At 43.0% G+C, this 22909-nt stretch overlaps 1 protein-coding gene across 12 annotated transcripts in view; it reads right to left on the bottom strand.

The window, feature by feature from the left end:
- The window catches only part of LOC105565752 (microtubule-associated protein futsch-like), a 100043-nt gene that overhangs the window by 68135 nt on the left and 8999 nt on the right, over nt 1-22909 (bottom strand). For all 12 annotated transcript variants that reach the window (XR_001009219.1, XR_001009218.1, XR_001009217.1 and 9 more), the window contains exons 2-7: nt 1508-1609; nt 1265-1397; nt 869-1032; nt 543-698; nt 293-421; nt 29-226 (exon numbers count right to left, since the gene is read on the bottom strand). Coding sequence is in view for 3 of the 12 variants with exons in the window: in XM_012019197.1 (XP_011874587.1) it covers nt 29-226; nt 293-421; nt 543-698; nt 869-1032; nt 1265-1397; nt 1508-1609 (882 nt within the window). In the remaining 9 variants the exon portion in view is untranslated. The remainder of the gene's footprint in view (nt 1-28; nt 227-292; nt 422-542; nt 699-868; nt 1033-1264; nt 1398-1507; nt 1610-22909) is intronic.

Genomic DNA, 22909 nt, shown 5'->3' on the forward strand with positions numbered 1-22909 from the left:
CGGCGAGACGCACGCGGTCGATTTGTACCTTTGTCTTTGAGCCAATGGGTGCACCCTTTTCGATGAGAATATCAACTACTTCGTGGTGACCGGACCTGGCCGCGCAGTGGAGAGGAGTTAGACCATCCCTCGTTTTCGCTTCGATGTTTGCTCCCTTGCTCATGAGGAGATTAACCATTTTTATCTTCCCCCATTTCGCCGCCACGTGCATCGGTGTGATATTGTGCTGCAATTGCGAGAAGAGTAAGCGTTTAGTAAGTACACTATTCTCTGCAAAACGTATCTTACGTACCTTCGCCGCGAAATTAACATCCGCGCCTCTGTCATAAAGCAAGGAAGCGATTCGGTCGTTGCCATAATGCGCGGCTATGTGAAGCGGGGTGAAACCGCTTTTCGATGTTACATCGGGATTATGGTCGTTCTGTAACGAGAGGAAAATGAAAGAAATTGCGCTGCTGAACTAATTTCTACCTATTATTGTATTATAGGGTTACATCGTTTAAAATAAAAGCCGCAACTGACAAGGCGTCACGATAACTCACTTGTAAAAGTAGGGCAGCCGCCTTGCAGTCGTCTTTCTTAGCGGCGATGTGTAGGGCAGGCAGTCGAACTTTACCGCGAGTGTCATTTTCTAACAGAACAGCCACTACTTTGTCGTGACCCTGTTGCATAGCCACCGCCAACGGAGTGAAACCATCCTATATGGGGAAGAAGCATGTACATGTAATATGCAGATTATTAAGTAATAATTCAATTTGATTTAAAAAATAAAAATTTTGGGAAAACTAAGAAATCTATTAAATAGTGGAAATATTTAACAACGACGAGAATTTAGCTGACAAATGACGGAACGGTCTTTCACACGTACCTCGGTGGCCAATGTTTGATTCGCACCCTTGCTGAGGAGGTACTTGACCACGGAGTCATGGTTCTCCTGGGCAGCCATGTACAGCGGCGTGAACCCATTTTGCGATTGTGCATTCACAGAAGCACCTCGTTGTACCAGCAATTGTACAACCTCCTCTTGTCCAGCTGAAAGAAGATATCGGCCATGCGAATTATTCGTTTCGCGGAGGTCGCATCGCGACGCGAGATATCGGAGACTACGCGAGCCTCGAGAGAAGTAAATGTTTATTTAAAATCATTCGCGTCCTTGTCCCGTATGCATTTAACGAGCGACGAGGTCCCCAGCAGCGAGAAGAGATAGGATGAGTGAGGGAGAGAGGGAGACAGAGAGATGAGAATGTGCGCAAGCAACGCTTACCAAGAGAAGCTATGTGCAATGCCGTGTTTCCCTTTTTGGTAGCGGCGTCCACAATCGCGCCGCGATTTAGGAGTTCTCTCACGATTTCCAAGTGGCCGTCCTTAGCTGCCAGGTGCAAAGCGTTCAAGCCATTCTGCAACGTACAAAATTCATATTGTCGCTAAGGAACTCGTCCGAGATTCGGGCAATACTTGATTGTTCGTTACGCCAAAATCCGCGAGAACCGGCAGCTCGGTGACTTACGGCATTAGAAGCGTTGATATCCACTCCAGACTCCAAGTATTCCAAGACCTTCTCGAGCTGTCCGGCGCGAGCTGCTCGTAAAAATGCGGTACTGGGGTCACTCTGGAAAAAAAAGATTAAATATATGTCACTTTATATGTAAATGATTCGGATGAAATTTAAGAAGCTTTTCTCGCATTCGTATCCTTTATATACTTGTATATCTCTTTTTCTTCATTAAACCGGACAAATTTAAATACGCTTAAATAAATAAATTTTAATGTTACAAACACATGTACAGTATTGAAGCGAATATCGGAGAGATGTTCATTTAAAGTTCTCTTGCGCAACTTTCCCAGTTCTTTTCTTTCTTTTTTTTTCTCAAGAAAGTTCAGCGATTATCTTGTTCTCCCTTCTTTTTAATCGTTAACTTCCCGCCGAGTAGAACATAAAAATATATTCCAAAACTTATTTTTCATACAATTCCACTTTATTTTCCACCATTATTTTGTAAGGAAAAAACTTAAGTTTTGAAAACAATCGCAAGACATTGCACATCTGAATCGATTCTTCACAGATTTTTCAGACAAAAATAAGCTTTTAGAAGAAAATTGAATCGCATCCTGATCAGATTAGAGATCTTTTTACGCGAGTTGTAAAACTCGCATGCTTGTAAACAGTACAAAGTTAAGGGATCTGCAGCGAACCAATGGTTTTATTATTACGCCTCTACAAATGCTATTAGCACATTTCTGCGACATAAATAGTCTATAGTGACATAATTAGTTTACAGGAATGCAAGGACACGTAGGTGTACTGCTGTACACGCAATGCATTTCTAGGAATTAATTAGATATAATCTGCTGCAAGAGAGAAAAAAGGGTGGAAGAAAGAAATTATCCCACGTAACGCATAAAACATAAGATGTCACAGTTGAAAACCTTTTTCAAGAGCATATGCGATCACACTTTGGTAATTAATTTAAAATTCTTTTTTTTAGCAACAGGATCGTTGGAAAAAAACTTAATTAATTAGGTTTTAAACATGTAATAAACATGTTGGAGAAACGGTATATGAATTCGCATATTAAATTTCCAATTATTAGGCTATCTTCATCCTGCTCGAACTTACGAATTGATTTGGCGTTCTCGTTTCCCATTTGCCTTAATTAATTAATTCCTGGGGTGGCGAGTGTGTGTGTGGCGCAGAGAAATGTGCGTTGCTTAGAAAACAAATGAACAAAATGATCCGAGTTCAAATCTACAGACACCGCCGGTTGTTTTCGGAATCTCCCGAAGGGGCAACTACTGAGAGTATCTTGCCACACACACCCCTTCAGGAGTACAGCCGTTCCAGATGGGAAGTTTCCTTCGTCAAGGTTAGCAGCCTACCGAAGATGAAGTAAAGCCAAATGCTCAGAGTACCAGAACAAACTGGATAAAACAGACTTTAAGTCTAATACACGAGGAGGAAGAAGAAGAGTTAATTCCTGTAGAAATGCATTTGATAATTCAACGAGCGGCTCTTCTCATGGAAGAAAATGAGTTCAAAGTACTGTTGTAATTGGCGCAACTAAAATGTCTCGCCGTTAAATCGTTACGTTTCTCTTAATTAATGACTTTATAATGAGAGAATTTCTTGTGCATACCGTTTTTACTCATGTACTCGACATTTTTAATACATGTAAAAAATAATTCGCGAATCTTTTCTCGTTGCACTTTCGTCCCGGTTTTCTCGTCAGTCATGTTTAGTAAAATCGCTAATTCCGGGGAATAGATGGGTCGTGTTGACCGGTTTATTTCGGATCGCGTAACGCGGGTTGGTAATTAACTGCAGATTTAGAGCGTGGGGCGCCGCGCAGTCTGTAACGACAAGAGCTGACAGAAATCCGGCTCTCGCTGTCCGTTCTCCGGCTCCCACCCTTGAATCGACCCCTTCTTTCCTGGGTTCGAACCCTCGTATTCGAGACCACCGAGTGGATGTATACCAGATACCCCCTACGTCGCCGCGACCTAAAACTGATTCTACAGGATATTACAGAGGCCACCGGACGTGTGCCTTTTAACCGCAGCTTCTTTTCCACCACTTTAGTAGTCGCCATTTGTTACCCTTGCAACCTCTATTGTGCATACATGTTCGTAGTCTTGAATTCAAATTCTACTTTATATCAGTGCGCGAGTCTTAATTGACAGGAAAATATGATGTCATTAATTCTTCAGCTCCCAGAACTCGCGTCGTCGAAAACCCTCTGTTTTAGGGTCAGAGCACAAAGCAACGTGATAGCTTACGACAAAGACGTAAGCGTAAACGTAGATTAGCGCACAAGCTTTGGCGTATGTCGTACTTACCTCCAATTACATATGACGTTACATTTACGCCAAAGCTTGTGCGCAGTGCGTCTCTTTCGTAAGCTATCACGTTACTTTGTGCTCTGACCCTTAGGCCCATATTCCGAATCCTCTTTTATCGATAAAAGCGCCCCTAAAAGTGGCGTGTAGCCAATCAGAAGACTTATTAGTCGCTTTTAGAGGCGCTTTTATCGATAAAAGAGGGTTCGGAATACGAGCCTTTGTCTTTAATTGCTCGAGGATCGTGGGCGCCTGAATGTTCTCGCCGAGGCAAGACTTCATATCGACCAAAAAATCTATGATGAAAGTAACATCCGACGGTTTTGAGAGCATCCTGTACAAGCCGAGCGAGTACGAGATCTACTGGCTAGTTCGCGCGGGATGAAAGCCAAGTCAAGCCCGAGTCAATGGACCTAGAATAACCGCACGTTCAGCTCACGCGGGAGACAATAAATATCGGGATTGTTACAATCTCCAACTAGTCTGCCGCGTAAATATCCTCGGGTGGCGCGCCGAGACAGAAATTGCATCAGTGTAGCAAACGTAAATATTTGTGGCGTGTAGTTGCAAAATAGCCTCACAGTTGAAGCCATAAAATGCGGAGGACAGGAACAATCCACTCGAGTTTCGAAATGATATACAGCTTTCTAGTATAAATCCAGTCCTATTAATACTACGAAGGGACGATCCTTGCATGTGTAAGTAATTTGAGTTTCTCTCACGCGGCAAGGCTAAAAACCTTATTAAATATTTAGAAAAAAAAAGCCGGACTTCGGCCCACTTTGAACCGTGATTCGCATTGGAGTTCAAGATAGAATTTTATCCTGGCTGAAGTAATATTTTTCGCAATAAGAGTGTTAATTCTGAGTAAGGGGAAGGGGGGTCATCGTAATAAAATGCTAAGCAAACCATTTGTAAGCTTTAGAAAAATCGTTCAGCGATTTTATAACACGTGAATTCACTGACGAAAATGATTCCACCTAACGAAAAACCTGTGTCATGTCCGTTTGTAACGGTGCGCAGGACAGGGTGGGGAAAAAACGTATATGGATTCACATAGTAATTTAAATGGCTACCTGTAGCTCTGCCAGGTCATAAACGGCGTTTACACTTGTAAATGATAGAATTTTATCTCTAATTTTACATGCCACATATTTTGCTATAAGTATATAAAATATACTAAAGATAGTGGGATGTAAAATTAGAGATAAAATTTTATATTGCTGGGGCATTATAAAGATAAAATAAGATAAAACAAGATAAATAAGCTAAAATAAGATAAGTTAAAGTAATGCCCACTGGGCACTAGTAGGCATCGGTTGTACATAATTTTGGTCAGCGGTTTACCCCTCGGTCTGAAGTTAGTAACAAGTGGAACAGGTCGCGAATTATGCGACGAGTGAACCTCTACGTCTCGCGGTCGTGATTAACTGTAGAAACGTACAATATCTTGAGCATCGGATTGTTCGCGACCGTTACATAAAATATTGCGTGCGGATACGACGCAAACTGGGCAGTTCTTGGTATGCTTGGTGGGAGTCGTAACGGTGAACCTACTGCAACGTACCGCGAAACTGTAGGTGGTTTCGCCGAGACGCAAACGTTTTATCGTCATGCGCTCGAAGCACACGCCTGACGATAAATCGATAGTCAGTTCTTCGCCGCTCTTGCGCTTGTACGCGACTTTTTGCTAATGTCAAGTGCAATTTACGCGGGGGATAAAATACCATGTTCTCTCTTTTACAACGCTCTCGAGACAATTAGAGGATCTCAGACACCGATAATTATCAAATAGAACTCCATGTGATTTGTTAGCTTTTGCGACGTGCGTCAAAATGCAATAATTTCGTGTTTCAAACGATAGAAGAAGACGAGAAAAGTGTACACACTTTTATTTGCTGAAAACAAATAAATTTGAAACTATGTCGTATCGTGTGCAGTACACACCGCGTGCCTTTGTTGTAACAAAACTTTAGAACAAACTTACGAAAATTGTGGCAACTTTATTATATTTATTTAAAACTTATATCGCAAGCGGTTGGCGAGAAACCCAACGTGCAACGGTGGTCTGACAAGTCGCGAGGCGTAAAGGTAGTGTCAAGTTACGTCCGTTTAATTCCGGAGTATCTCATTTCGCTTACTCTACAAGAGCGATTTATTTTGTCAAGGCACCGATACACCAGGCAGAAATTACAAATGCAAATGTAGATTCCCGCCGCGGCGGTCATTATCGCGTCTAATCGCATTGCGCGAAACTTACTTACGGCAACGTATTCCAGTAAATACAACGGACGCTTCGTTTTCACCGGCCAGACGCAAGGCGCGAATCGACCGACCCGCGGATCTTGACGCGTGCCGTATCAACTTGCTGGCGCGACATTTTTTCTGAATGGTCAACAGGCATGATATCTCCCCCGTTTAAATAAACCTCCGTTGTATTCATGCGCCGCAAGACTTGGTTCACGCCGGAGAGAATGTTGAATGGTAAATGCACAATACGTGCGCCACCGCTTGTACGCTCGGACGCATTGAAACGTTCTCTAAATTAAGATCGTACAGAGCGAGAAAAGTAGAGCGCGAGAGAAACAGCTTCTTTAAGTTTTGCGCACTGAGTTCTTCAACAAGTAACAAGTAATCCTTTAAAAAGAATAAGAAAGACCCAGAGTGTTAGAAGTACATTTTTCAAAGTCTGCCTTCGCAACCAAGCGTTACGTCACTACTTTTGTTAAGCACGTCTCATCAGTAATACTAATTTCTTTATCGTCTGTTTAAGGGGAAAGAAAGCCATGTAATATTTATGGAACTCGTCGATAGTGTATGCGCGATGTACAAGACGGCGAACTTGTGACAACCTCCGCAAGTAGAATGGAGAAAGCACCGGTTATATTTGATCCTCGTTGATACGCAGAAGCTGACGAATGTGTTTACGGGTGTTGCGTACGCAAGGGAATCTGCTTCACGCGGACTGCACCGGCGTGTCTTAAATAATTCAGCAGACCGTTAGTTCCTCATGTGAAAGAAAGATATCCCCTTCCGCGTCCGCTTTCCCACCGCTCTTCTTCTGTGTTCTCTCACTTTCTTTCAAAACAGGGAACAACTACTCCGCCGTCCTAATCTAAAAAGCAGTATTTCCATTTTTTGGTCATCAGTATCTAATATTGGAGTTATTGAAATAGAAACGCTTTAATATGCAGAATTCATTTCAGAATTAATACATTTCTTCGTGGTGGTCTAGCTATAAGAACTTAAATTGCGCGTTTTCTCGAAACTAACAATTTGGAAGATACTGCTTTCTAAGTTAGGACGGCAGTACTTACTGCGTCAATTTTTCATTGACGTAGGGAAATGGAAAAAAAACGCCGTGGAGAGGAAAAGCAAGTAGTTGTTTGTTAGACGGAAAAAGAGGATACTTTTACCGCAGCAAGCGTAGTACTGTATAAATAATTTGGGGACGATCGAACGTCTTGCTACCATAATCAATTATAATATTTATCACGACAAAATCGGTTTCGTTGAAGAATCTTGAATAAAATAGAAATAGATGACGTTGCTGCCAATTGAATAATACATTTGCAGCCGCAGTGAAACAATCCCGAGGGGTAAACCGCTGAGGGTTTTGTGGTGCACAGATTCGCGGCATTACTGGGCATTTGTTTGGGCATTAGGCCTTGCTGGGGCTTTATGAAGGTAAAATAAGATGATAAGATAAAGTAATACCCACTGGGCATTGGTAGAGGAGAGTTCCCTAATATAAGATAGTAGGGTTTTTGCTAAATTAATAGACATTATCTGTTGGTTTCACCGTGAATTGATTGCCCTTGGAGTGAAATCTGTTTAGTGGAGAATTCATTGTTAGAGTGTGTAATCGTTGTGGATAAAGATTTGTGATTAATTTGGTGGGGCAAAGAGGGCCAAATGCGAGCCAAACGCAGGTATTCGTGCGAAAATATCCAACGTGAGACTTTTTATTGAATTTATTAATCTATCTTTAAACGTTTCGACCCATTTTCAGGTCATCCTCAGTGAGACTAACAATAAGATCAAAGAATTATAAAAGGTGTCACGTAAAATTAACAAATATAAAAACTTAAAACTCAGGTTAAATAGTATTAGGAATAAGAAGAATAATACTTCTACACTGAAAAAAATTTCTGGTTGAATATGGACGAATCAGATAATTCCTTTAGGATTTACCAGAATTCCTTTAGGATTTACCAGAATTCCTGTAATCCTACAGGTAAATCCTAAAGGAATTATCTGATTCGTCCATATTCAACCAGAAATTTTTTTCAGTGTAGAGATAAATAAGTTCAACGCTTAAATACGATAATGTCATTGACATTCACATGATTCTCCAAATGGTGAACGCCATAAAGAGAGAGTGAAAGATCTAAATTTAACATACTAAAGGAACAGAGTGTGTCTTTTTTTGTGATTAAATTTTGATATTGAAAACCTGCTGTCTCATATTAAAGGCCTATCTCATAATAGAGGACTTTACACATGATTTTGGTCAGCGGTTTACTCCTCGAACAGTCCCTTATTATAATTTGAAATAACTTCAGGAAAAGTTTTTGCAAACGACAAAAACAATTTGTTTACGAATCCTTAACGAAAACGACACGGTGTAAAATTTAACTGCACAGCGCAGTCGAGAAGATCGACCGTTCTCGATCGAAAAATTCCTTGATAACTCTTACTTTCTATCGAGTGTACATAGGCAACCGTAAGAAAAGGGTAGCCCCCATTTATAGTGCGCGTGGCGCGAATCGACACACTTTACTTTAAAAGGTATAAATTAAAAGGAAACCTGTATTCGCGCCCATTCGACTCTCGGAAATCGAAAGCGGTCCGCTACGATAAAACGCGTGGTAAATACCCCTTGCTGTTTTCATAAATTCGCAATGTTTGGTCAATAACCACTTGCGGATAAACATTTAACAGAGCGTACCGCCCGAAACTTCTCTCGTGTGCACGAACAGATGCAGCCAAGGTATTTCTTTCCCGCTCCTTTGAATTCGAGACGCGCGAATGCACTTAAGGAGCTGTTGCGTGCATGCCGAAAGTGCCTCAAGTGCTCTAAAGACGTCAATTGCACGTCAATTACGTTGATTGATAATTTCATTATGGATACACATGTTGTGATCTTGGTAAATACTCCTCGTATTTTTACTTTCGACCCCGAAACGGAGGTCTCTCACTAAAAAAACCCACGTTTACTTACTTAATAATTATTATTTGAATCTTAAGAAATGTTATTCAACTATAATCATTTCGTTATTCAACGACCACATAATTACAACTATTGAAAAGAGACTAAAACGAGCACGAGGGGTCTTAGCGACCTTCGCGATGTCCCTTCCTTCTTGTAGGCGCCATAATTGAATGACAGGTGTTTTGGGAGACAAATACGTGTTATTTTCCATCGCGCGAATGAGACACGTCTGCAGTTGCGGCTTTCCGGAGCAGGCACGAGCGTCTCGGTGATCTCGGTTGCGGTTTTCTCGGCGGTCCAGACCGGAGAACCCGTCGCGGGCAACGGACTACACGCAAGTGCACTCACTTCACTTGCTGTCTGGGTAGCGACGCTTTAAGGGCTTCCGGGGCCCTTTAGCGAGCACGAAAGGAGCCGCTAAACATAGAACGCGGGCCATCGAGAGAAAGAGAGATCGCCCGCGCCCCATCAATTTCCGTGGCGATTTATAACGCTTGTCCCCTTATTTCAAAGGTTTAAAAAAAGCCCCCTGCGCCGCGACGTGTATTATTTATAGTCGCATTTAAAAAGGACAAGTTTCCTTTCCGCATTGTGCCACGTTGGACATCCGAGGGACACGGTAACGCGCGAAAGAGGATCGGAATATCGAGATCGCTATCGTGCTTGAAACGAAACGAACAATGATCCCACACGCGAACCGGCTGAAACGAGGAAGGGCGGGGAATAATTCAATGGATAACTTGACCTGGGTCGTTAACCGAGTAACAGCGCGGTCGTGCGCACGCAGGCCGCGACAAAGTTCAGAATTTACGTCGCGGCTAACGTTACATCCCTCGTTGTCGTCCGTTTTTTTCCCCCCCAGTTTCCCGAAATGTCTCCGACATCACGGAGAAGTACAATACTTCCAACTCGCAATTGTAGCTCCGACGGATTAGCGCTCGCTATCGATTTGCCGGAGCGGCGATGTGGCTTCTCTTCATTCTGGTCCTTTCACGAGTGACTTTGACGCGACAAGAAAGAGCACATTGGCCGCAATGAGCGTAATGGCTATGCGGCCGCCTGCAATTTCTGGCGGTGTATCAAGCTAACTATAGCCACGCGATGTGCCAAACTAACGACCGCAAACGTAGAATGCCTTCGAACGTGACCGCGATAGTCTCGCCCGTGCGAGCAACAAAAGCAAGAACTGGTGCTCGCGATCGTCCGCCGATGATAAAAGAGGTTCCACGTCTAGGAGCGGCGAGTCCGAAGGGAAACTCGCGAAGGTTGACAATCGCAGACGAGTGATTTCAGATCAACTCAATCGGCACGAGCGAGTTCGGGCGGGCAGAATCGAAGAGTCCGACGAAGTAGGCAAAATCGCACGGTCCTCTGACAATAATTTCGGAATCGCGCCGTCACGGTCCGTCCTTTGCCGTAGCCGTGATAGTGCAACGGCGAGGGCAACGACCTGCCGCGCGGGGATCAACGGACCTCGTACAGGTATCACACTTTTTCCCTTTCACAAAGCATCCTTGCAACGACGAGCGCCACAAAAGCCCGAGGTTGAAAAACCATGACTGCATTTAAGCTATCGCCGACGTATAAATAGTAGATCATTAACCCAAGAGCGTGGCCTCTTGATACAGAATTGCAAAAAAGGCGAAGCTAAAAGAGTAGGGGCTTTCGAGAAATTGAATTCAAGAGGATCTCCGCAGAAAGGAGACGATTACCCGCGATTGTAGCAGTCCCGTGGGGAAAGAAATAATGTCGCGAGGGCCACGGCAGACTCGTATGAAAAGTTAATAAAATAAGTTGAGAGGAGAGAAGAGTGTTTTCGAGATAAGGATTGGAAATTTCACAAGGCATGTTCGAGACTAACATTTGATTGAAACAGAATTAATTTGTTGAACCTTTCGTCATCGTAGACTGCGTTTTCAATATTGATTTTAACAACGTCCAATTTCGCCAGAAGGCAGTCTTGCTAACGGAGGCTGTTGGGTCCATCAAGACTTGCGATTAGTCAAAGGCACGAGATCTCTAGGCGGTAACGACGACGTACTCTGCGCAAAGGACAGGAATTAGAGCCACGACAATGACAAAACGAGGCCGAGTTCATTGACTGGCTAAAGATGCTGGCTCGAGTTTGACAGAGGAAGGATAATAAGCGGCGAAAGAAGAGAAGCGATCCTTCGAGGAGGAGAGACGCGGGAAGGGAGAACGCGGAGCGTAGCGTAAGCGTCGAGGCGTAACCGGCCGAACAGTGTGTTCGCGTTTTCCGATCAATGAAACATCACGCTGGTGGAATGCCGGCGCGATTAATACCGTCGTAATGGAAAACGTCCGGCGACGGGCGCTATACTGGCGCAAAAGACCATTATGTCTTTTTTAGATCGCGTAATCTAGGATAAATTTATACCTGACGTATGCTCCGTCTCCTCCCAGAGCGCTCGTAATTGAAATTCCTGCGCGACAGTTTGCTGCGTTACGTTAAGCGGGATGAATGCAAAGATGAAATAAATCTGTGTCTCGAGTCTGGAAGAGTCAATCCCGGACGCTTATAAAAATACACGCCACTCACGTAAACGTTTAATAATTTGCCGTATCAAAGTCGCCGTAAAACCTCGCTCGCGCGTTTAACCCCGATTTTCTACAGTTCTCGCTCGCATACTGTTCACATAACTGCGTTCAATCGAGAGATCTCCGACTCTCGGATGCTTTCGATGAAAAGCAGTCCGCGGTTTCTGATGGTCGCCAGTAATGTAAAGCACACAAAAAAAACGTTATCTCAGAATTAACGCTGTCCTAACTCTACGGTGAAAAAATTGAACCCGCGTAGAGACATTACAGTTTGTTCTTCTTAGTGCAGGTAATTTATCCAGGGACGCCATTAATCACGCGGTGATAAACAAACGGGAAATAAACCTCGCGAGGTATTAACGATTTTGCTTCGTTAACACCGTCGCTCGCGGATCTAGATGTAAGGCATGGGACTGGTGCGGACTGGCGTTAGGCGAACGATCGGGCAATTAGTGGTTGCGGTAATAATGACGGAGTGGCGATATAACAATCTCGGCTAAGTAGTCTAGACTTAGCTAGCCGCGCATTGCGTTAAAAGCAGCGGTTACGCCGGATCAATCGGCTGCTACCTCGTAAATCGACGTGCAAAATCGATAATTGATCGACTGCGGTATTAGGTATCGTTTCAGACGCATTAGATACGGCAGCTTGCGGTTAAGCCGTTAATTAATTGCCAGGCGATTAATTAGAACTCAGCTTGCGTAAAAAGGCAGACTTTTTTTCGCACGCATTGCGCTGAAAGATTGATATTGTAAAGCCACGAGAGGAATATTTCATTACGTAGATGCGATCGCGAATACTAATTACGATAGACGAGCGCAACGAGGATGCTTTCGTGAAAAAACTTAAATCACGAGAGAAACATCCTTCCGAGCAACGCTCTGGACTGATGCGTCTCGACCCATCAACGCCAATGATTAATGACAATTTGCATCGGTCACTGGCCGAGGGAGAATTTGAAGATCCTGATCGGATCGGCAACTCAATCTGTACATCGTTCAGTAACTCGGGAAGACGTTGAAAGCCGTTAGAAAGGACGTCTCATCTTTTGCCCGTGTATTCTAGCAGTAAATTCAAGTACAGCGTAACGAAACGAGTACCGGGAACAATTATTCTCGCGCGCGGCCGCGATTATTATCCCAGAAGAAAATCTCGCGAGGAAGAGAAAAGCTACCGATCACGGCTATCGATAAAAACATTTTCCACTAGCGTACGCTTTTAGCGCCGGTGAGATTCAACGTTTCGTTAAGTAAATGACGTCGTTTCTCCGAAGCGGCGAAATCGATTGAAAAATCCGCCGCGCTTGTCTCAGTTTGACTTTCAGTTTCTCAGAGCAAGAAACCGGCAAGACGTGCCCGTCGTGATCGATGCCGCTCAACCTATCGTTCCCCATCGCCAGGAATATCGGCAACACGCGTGGCCGTCGTGCCGTTGGAGAACCGGCGCGGTGGTCTACGTTTAGCCGAGACATCAACGCGCAACACGCACGCGGCACGCTGGACATAACAGTTAAAAATAACGTCAAGGTGCGAAACGCACGACGCCGGGGTTCCGGCCTGGATGGACAAAACCAGAATTCTCGGAGGTCTGTGCAGATATACTCGCGTGCGCGCGAATTATACGACACTGCCAAGCGCGTTGCGATTCTCGACGTGAAGAAAAATGTCCTGTCTGACGCGAGAGATCGCATTTTCAGGAACAGTACTAAATCTTAGTAAGTCGTTGACATATGTTTCTCGCCTGCCGAAAACGCGAGAGATCAAAATGTACGGGCAAATCGAAATGCCATTAGATTCGTTGGGCGCAATTTTGTACTGACAAAAGGAAATAGCGTACACGACAGATGAAGGTTTTCTGAGATATACAGCTTGCGCTGGACAAGATCGGGAGTAATTAACAATCGAGGCGTCTCGCAAAAATGTCCGTATACGTATCATATTTTTTTGGGGGGGGGGGGGGACAAGAAATAATCAAGAGCTAAAGTTTGTCCGAAATTAATCTTAGACGCCACTATACGCGACGGCGCGGACCTTTTGCATGGCTTCTGCATGGTCGGTTCCCTTAAAGAGCGAAGACGCAAGAACTCTTCCCCTCTTCCACATCCGTATCCTCAGCAGCTGCAATTAAACCTATCTGTTTTGCGCTGGGAATCCTTCTGCAACGCGGTTCCCGCGAGTTCCTGCGGGGAGGCGAACTTCCCACGGGCGAGTTTACCATCTTGACTTTGATCGCGTAGCCGATAGAATTTCGTGACACTCGTTACGCTAATGGCCGCTTTATGAGCGCGATGTGCCAGCTGCCTGCTCGCAGCACTACTCGTGCACGAAGTGTCCTCGTGTTAGAAATATCACATGTAAAAAAAAATCCCGTGGTATATAAATAGCTCACGGCGAAAGAAGAATATACAAACGTGCAAAAAAACTTGATAAAATAAAGACTTCTATATAATAATATACATAGGTATGCACGAGAGAACGCGCGCACGCCGATGCGTTATATTCCGTTCTAAGACATTATTAGTGATAAACTAATATTTGCTCTTTTAATCCGAGACTTAACTACAAGTCTTCGCTCTGAGAACAATCGATGCCCATATCAGTATTCGACTGAACGTTAGCAGGTTCACGAGCGATCTAACAATGTCCTGGGACAATTTGTGCATGCGCATACATTAAAAAGTCTCTGAGATCTAAGGTCAATCTGATCTCACCGAGAATCATAAATTCTAGCTGGAAAATCTACAAAGATTCTAAATGGAAGATTCGAATAAATCTCACTTGTCGGTGTTTCTCTACGATCTTTTCTTAGTTCTTATTTTTTTATTAGACTGCTCTCATAATCACAGTATATTATGTGCGCGTCTGATAATAAGAAAAACGCGAAGAATCAAAGATAATTAGACTCATCATTAGTCAATTTAACGCAGCGTCGTTTCATCTCCCTCCTCTCTTTTCTCGGCGAATCAAAATTACTTCCCACCTCCCCACCCTCCTTCGCCTTTGCGCGTATTATGCATATGCCTTATGTAATCGCCGTGTATTACGGCCGGCAAATGACATCACGTCCAGCGTTACAAGCGTTGAGGTCATCAGGTGCCGCGACTCGGCCGATACCAGAGACTTTTTTACGGCCGTCTTGTCACGTATGTTGAAGATGACGGCGCGTACACGCAGGTAGATTACGTTTCTTAGCAGAGCGAACGTACTTAGCCCCGGTCTAAGTCGAGGCTAAGTACAGAGCGCGATGATTACTTCACAGTTCGTTTCCATCAAGGACCTTTCTCATCGCAAAAATAACGGACGCACTGAAATAGCGAAAATATCTGGCATTTAAACGTGCGTGTACACGTTCCGATGTAATAGATACGTAAATGTATCTAGTAACGAATTCGTACAATATCAATTTATATTTTGCAACAATATTGAAACACGATAGTTGAGCTACCACTGCAGAGATGGTAAAAATGAATGGTTAAACGTTCGACATGTTTGTACGGAAATACCGAAAATGTCAGTGAAATAAGCGATGGCACGATTGCTGAAATGTATGTGGCTCCGCGTAGCTCAAGTATCAAAATTCTGTTTACTCCTTAAGCAGTTTTGGCCACGGGCCAGATATCAATAGAATGCGTTAGCCGTTCGCGGCTGCAAGAAAAACATCGGATGATGCAGAGAAAAGTACGTACTTGGGCGTAGCAGCCATTAATCAAACGAGCTGACGTCCCGGTATCGAGTATGTAATCGGCGACAGGTTTCTTTTCATTTAATCACGAATGAAACACTCTTTTAATAGAAAAGCCGAAGCGATCGTCTTCAAAAGTAGCGAAAATTTCGCACTTCTTTATAAATAATCTTTCGCTTGTGTTACAAAGCTATTCGACTTGCAATATTTTCTGATAAACTTGCAATCGTACGCGGCGAGAATTGTCTCTTAAAATTTATCCTGAAAATTATATAATCGCGGGACAATGTGACATTTTGAAGACCTTTATGAGAGTCTTTTGAAATTTTACCGTACATTTTATCTGTGATTATACTTGGCACACATTTTATCAGTAAAATTTATGATGAAATTTCAGAAAATTCTCATAAAGGTCTTCAAAATGCCATGTCGTTCCACGATTACATGATTTTCAAGATAAATTTTAACAGGAAATTCTCTCCGTGTAGGTATTAATAACGTAGTCGCGCGAGTACGTTTAGATAATAGACAATAGGTACGTTCCTATTCACATCTCTTCCGCATCTTGTTTTATTTATTCATATAGAAACAATCGGAGATTAATTTCAAACGTAAACGCACGAGTACATGTTATTATCGGGATTTATATTTTTATAAATATACATATTTATTTCGCGTACTGTAATCTGTAATATACTGTCATATACTGTAATACTGTATTCAGTTATTAATAAAAATAACATTTATGTATCTCCCCCCGCGTCATAAAATTTCGAGTAAAAATACGTTTGCTTTCACTTATGCTAATGATAGTTGCGTGTCAAATGTAATAGTGATTGGTAAAACAGAAATAATACCCGAGTCGAAACTTTGACTCTATGTTGAACCTTTAATTTCTATTATATAGTAGGACCTAAAACAGTAAAACTGCAAGTACAAAAGTTACTCCTACTTTACAACTGATGGTGTCGGAAATTTCTACTCTCGCCAATTTAGCATTAAAGTAGGCCATTTTAAGTGGGAGCTAAAGTAAATTTTTAGAATTAAAGATTCAAGGGAGGAGCAAAAAATATAATGTCATCAGAGTAGGTTATTGCTGGTCTATGTAGGTGTATAGATCAGCTAAGTAAGTGCAAATTATCCTTGAAAGCGTCAAAATAGTATCAAAATTTCGACTCGGGTAATAGAAAAATTATTGAACTCATTCCAACGTTATTAAATAAACTACTTAGCCAGTTTAAAGTCGTCCGACAATTTCTCTATTGTTAATCAACTACTGGCGACAATAATATTTTTCTTGTCCGAAACAATAACGTCGAGAGTTTGTCGAGCAGGTATCCACCGCACACAATCTTATAATATACACATTTGCAATGGTCAAATTTAGGACACGAGACAACCGGTTGTCCGATCGGTATAATGTTGCCGCGTCCCAATTTTCACTAGCAAGGCGAATACATTCGTGACTCATCCGTATCGTCATCGCGAAAAGTATGCGACCGTGTTATAATGCCCGAAACATGTTTCAGCGCGGCGAACATCTCGCGGGAGAAAAGTGCCGTTTCCGCGAACGTTACGTTACGAAAATGTCTTCTGCCAGTCGAGCCTAACGGAAGTGTCTTACAACCGGGCTTCGAGGTCGCCTGTGAGAAACTAGGACGTTTAAAAATTATTACGTAATTGTTAATCGCCGACGAGTCACGATTCAAAAATAAAACGGATAACTAACAAAGCTCCGATCTTGTGTCAAATATAATCTTATAGATGCAACTTTAGCGTATTAACATATACAATTCCAGGATACGATCCCAGATTCTTTTCTAATTGTCCTCAACGAGATTTTATCAATTGCCGAGAAAAGAATGCAGTTTGTGTCGTTATTAACAGCTCCTCGAGCAGTTAACGAACGATATATCTATATATGCCAGTGTCAAATGGTTGAACCCTGAACCCGTTATTAAACCCTGTCTTATGTCAGGTTATATCAGAATCTAAGACAATCTCTAATTGTATCTTCCGCGATGTTAAAATCTAACGCGCCACCCGTTAACTCCGTGGACGATGAAAACGCGCAAAGTGATCTTAACGTTGCTGTTAATTAACGGTAGATCGCGATTCTTTGCGCCGCTGTGTTTGTCGTCGTATGAGTACAATAACAATTATCCACAGTCGTTAAAAATAGCAGGGAAGGGAGTGGCTGCGTTTCCCTCAATATCCTCCCCATCGCGCAAGTTTCCAATATCAAAATCGCAATTCGACGGTTCGCTGAGTCTTCAAACGCACATATACACGGAAAAAAGAATGATGTTGCATCAACAAGATCAGTGTATTTGAAACAAAATCGTTGAAATAGCATCAGTACTAATAAATAAAAAACACCAGATTGTTGTCTCAATAATCTGGATATATTTAATTCAATGCTTAAAATTAAAATCCCTAGCAAATATAATTAAGTGAATTATGCATGTTTGTGGCAGCCCGTGACGTTTAATTCATGCAACTTCATTTTGCTTGATTCAAAAATTTTTTTCCGCGTATGATACAAAATAAATAAAACAAACGGGACTGGCAGTCTTGATCTCGGATCGTAAAAAATCATCAGATGGCCTGCGAGAGGTAGAGTCGGGGAGAATCGTAATTGTTTAGGACCAGGCCGGATCCCCTCGTTCGCGCGCACGGCCTGATATCCGTATATGTGTCACCCAACGTTATCCAGTAATCTCTTCATCGCCGCCAACGCGTCCTTTTCATTGGGGCTTAATTAAATGTACGCTCGGTATGCCGACGGAGGAAACGAGGGCGGGAGGGCCCTCGACTTCTCCGACTGAACGGGGAGCAAATGGAGAACGCGGCCGAAAGGGTCGAGGTCGCCGGTTACAACAGCCAGCGTCAACTGAATTTCAGGGCTGCGCCGTGGACGCCTCTATCCAGACTCCAGAGAGCGCGACGTCTCCTCTTTCACGCGTTTTTTCGCCCTAAGAAGATTTATTGCGAATTCCCACTTTGGCGAGAGCTCGCCTACCATCATACGCTACGAGTAAAGAGCGGATAAACGGAGAAACTCAGCGCGAGTATCTTGTAATTTTTATCTCGCAGATCAAGCGAGCGCGTATCGCGGATATAAAGTATTTTTAAGAAGATTAGATAAAATCTCTTAAGATTGTCTCTTTAATTGGAATCGAAGTATAATAAACAATACTATCTGAACGACGCCGCGTGCCTGCGGAGATAAAAAGTTTCGAGGAATTGAGGAAAAATGAAAAGTACAGTACCGTAAACAGAGATATATAAATAAAGTTTTAAACGGCGTCCAATAATAGCATAATGCAGAGTTACCCGAGTTCTCGGTAACGCAGCCGTTTTGTGCGATACGCAAAGACACGCGTCCTTACATTTTTATCGCGCAAACGGCCGCTCTGGCAAAGCGTTCGCGTGTATCTAGACTACGTGAATGTCCCTGAACGACACGCGGAGGGGGAGATATCGAAATTGGAGACCACGGAGGGAATTAAAATAATTGCGCGCTTCCTGGCGTCCGCGGCATCGGGGGAGAGAAAGGGAGAAAACCAGAGGGCGGGAGGGAAAAAAAGCCCATGCAGAAGGAGCGATCGCGGCAGGGCAGGGCACGGCGTAATACAGGTAGGTAGGTAGGTAATAGATACACGTAGATGTACATAGGTATATATGTGGGGCAGGCAAGATGGAGTCTCGGAGGCACGGGTCGATATGAACGCGGCAGCGCTATTGCAGCAAACCGCCCCCTGCTCGCGCTCCTCTCGCCACCTTCGCGCGACTCTCTTTCCGCTATCAACCTCCCCCGTGTCACCTCTCCGCCGCTATCAATGGTATCACTATCCGCACCGTTTGCACATGACCGACGCACGACGCGTGCGTCCGAGCTCTTTTCTTCTCTCTCTTCGAAAAACGCACTTTTGCACGGCCGAGCGAAAGCGAGGGGATCGATTACAACCCAGAAACCGCGGAGGGAAAGCAGATTGTGATCGCAGTGCGTTCGCTGGCAATATTTTTTAACTGTTCGCCAATAATATATGTATGCACGTTTTCTGACAAATCCTTCCCATAAACGTATTTCTCCAGATTGCGTAAAGAATCTCTAAAACCTGCGTTAGAATCTTAAGCTCTAATAAGCTTAGTCACGTGCGGGAGTCTGTTATCTGACAAGCAATGCGGTAGCGATAATAACGATATGAAACGAGAAGTAACTGATAGTCACGGTCGCGTTAAGCTTCTCGTGTCGAACTCGGCACGATACGACCGTCACAGGACCGTCTTGCAGCATCCACTGCAAGAAACGGCGTTGATAATCCTTGACTTGAGAGCGGGAGGAGCTGGGTAAACATTTTTAATGAATTCTCAGCGCGATTAGACGCTCGCTGCTGCTTCATCATCGAGATGACTCGCGATGCTGCCTTGACGAATCGAGACACACTGTACAAAACTCGTTTTATATTAGCTGACTTGCGTCGTAAGACGAACGCGTCGACCGCGCTCTTTCCATTGTAACCAACGGCGGTCGGGTTGCGAGATTCTCTCGTATCGCGAGGGACCGGCGCATAAATTAACCCCGGCCCCTTTCGTGATATTTCGCGCACTGGCGTTTTTCTCATTCACTGACCTTTCAATTTCTCCGGCGGTGACGTGATCTCGCCACGTGCGGGCGTGCGTGTACGCGTCTAAACAAAAATAATCGTGATGCGATCCCGGGCTGATAGAAGAAGAATCGGCGCGGGGGAAACTCGTCGTGATTAATTAACACTTTGGCCGCCACGGCTATAAATCCTATCTGCGTGTTTTTGGAAACGATAACATTTGGACAAATACAACCTCCTATTTATTGCTGTATTTACGCGTAAATGGAAATTGAATGAAAACTGAATCACTACACTCTGAAACACTAACGTCGTTCATGTACCTCTGACGTAACATGACAATTAAAGTGTTAAGTATACTACAATCAAAATCACGTTCCGTCTATCAGTCACTCATTTCTGCAATCACCTGTTTTCTTCGAGCAGCAGTTTTTACTCATGTCACAATTGAGATCAATTAATCCGATGTACCGGGATGGCGCTGACGCAATATATTCCACACAGTGTATCTCTTTTTTTGTAATTACGTTTGATTTCGACGACAATTGATTGTCCGCCTATGCGAAACGCATGCCACTTGGCGCATAACGGTTTAACTGTATCGAGTCCCACTTTGAATCTTTCGATTGTACTTTAACTCCGCCTGACATGGAAAAAGTAAAATTCAATAATATATTTAGTGCTGCAAATCTTCAAAAAAAACGTATCATAGCTTTTTTCGTTTTACGCTTCGTCGATTCTTCGTACGATACTTAGATAAAATGGCACGAATAAAAAAAAGTATTAATTCAATACGTAAATTAATTTAAGAAAGGTACACGCAGAGAAAAGTTTGTTTGAAATTGAACAAATTTTCCTTGAATTTTGACCTCGCTCGACTTTTATTTAATTTCAAAGAAACGATTTCTTTACCTTAATCAAAATTTAATTTCATTGAGACTGGAATCTCCAAGAAAATTCATATCTATTTCTTGAAATCTAGCATATGTTTTAACACAAGTAAATAAAAATTTAGTAGATTCAAAGAAACATGATTTCAACGTAGCCCATCTGTACTTGTATCGAAAGAAGCAAATTTAACGCGGAGGAAGTGAATTAAAAGCGAATGAAAACTTTCATCCTTGATCGCTCTATTTATTTATGTTATTACGGTGTAATTGGCGTGCGGCCTGATAATTTTAGCCGATTATAAATGTACTAACAGTTGACCCAGCCGCCTACTCGATAATCGATGCAGGTTGTTGCACCAGCGTGCAAACAGCCGTATTCTGATCTACGATATCACACCCGGCAAAAGCTTTTACATTTCTTGTCAACCAAAAACAATTTTTCTTTCACTGCATATATTGCGTGCACCGGCATACACACAATTAAAATATATTTCAAGTATTAAAACTTCGAATGATGTATCGCAGTAAAAATAATGGAATTTTCCCCAATGAACAAATCACACAAGGACGTTTTCCATCACGCGTGCATCGCGCAACGTTCTCAAAGTAGGTTAGTATCGATTATATAGGATGCCAGCGCAAAAGCGAGCGTTATAAAATGTCACACAAGAATTAGGGCAACAACAAAAAACGCTATAGGTACAGCCGACTCTCTGTTGGATACTACATACATTCATCCGGATAATTCTTTTGTTCGGGCTGAAGCCAGCATGTGCACTCAAATAATCGAGAATGAATGTCGATTCACTCAATCAAAGCGGCATATGTAAATGCGAGTTTCTAAACGGCACGAAATCTCGATAATATTCAAACTCCAATTTGGTTAATCGAAATTCTAAAAATGGAGCTAATAAATCACACACACCCACACACGATATACTTTCCTGAAAATAATTGTCTCACATAAACTTGCATTTTTGAACATGTCATTACGTGGGACAATAATGTCGCATATAATTAACGATCGCGTAAAACCGGCACATAGTCGTGATCACGCAAAAGGAAGAATGAGTCGACATTTTAATTTTCGAGAGTGGCAAGTCGCATTAAATTATCCGAGGGGGAATATTCCAAATTTTGCTAAAATGAGATAAAAGAAGAATGCCCACTGGGCATTACGTTAGCGTATTATCTTATTTTATCTTCTTTATCTTGTTTTATCTCATTTTAGCCAAATTTGGAATATTGAATCGCCAGTGATTAATTAACAATTAGGTTGACTAATCCGACACAACCGGCTACAGGAAAATTTCCTTTATTTATATTTATTGTAACACGTTTCGGCCATGGGTTTTGACCCTTTGCGAGTGTATTCTGCAGCATCTAGTCGGCGTATAGCATGTGGTCAAATGCTATTAGACAGTTAGGCATGTCGCTACAGAGATATAATATTTCTCTAAATACGCGTAATTGCTGTATGAGTACAGAGATGAGACTGTCTTATTTTATCTTTATAATGCCCTATTAAGGCTTAATGCCCAGACTAATGCCCAAAAAATGCCTAGTAATGCCCAGTAATACCGCAAATCTGTACACCACAATGCCCTCAGCGGTTTACCCTTTGAAATTATCTTTCGCTCACTTATCCTCGCGAGTTTTTTGCACGAAGACGATGGGAGAGAAAAAGAGAGAGAGAGAGAGAGAGAGAGAGAGAGAGAGGGGGGGGGGGAAAGGATAAGGATTCTAAAATCGTTGGGGTAAACGTTCCTTCCCCTCGCAGACAAATTAAAGAACGTTCGGCTGGCGCGAACCCTTTTCGATCACGAGAGCGTGGTGAGACACTCCGATCCCCGTCTCGAAAGACCGGAGAAAGCGAGGAGGGAGAAAGTATCGGCGACGCGAGGAGGGTTGCAACCCCTCTGTTAAGTTTACACAGCTCGCTACTTATCGCGTGTATGTTTAAAGAAGTGTGCAGCAGCCGAAACGCGCATTCGAGTTACCGCGCTTCGCCGGGTAATTCTTTGAAGTATAGGATCTCTAATTCATTGGAGACGCGATTAGGTAAAGTAATGCTCAAATGTGCATCGATAAAAAGCGAACACAAGCGCGCGCGCGCATGC

This window comes from Vollenhovia emeryi, unplaced genomic scaffold (genome assembly GCF_000949405.1).
Source record: "Vollenhovia emeryi isolate VEMERY1.0 unplaced genomic scaffold, V.emery_V1.0 DF939149.1, whole genome shotgun sequence".
In the NCBI taxonomy this organism is placed as follows: domain Eukaryota; kingdom Metazoa; phylum Arthropoda; class Insecta; order Hymenoptera; family Formicidae; genus Vollenhovia; species Vollenhovia emeryi.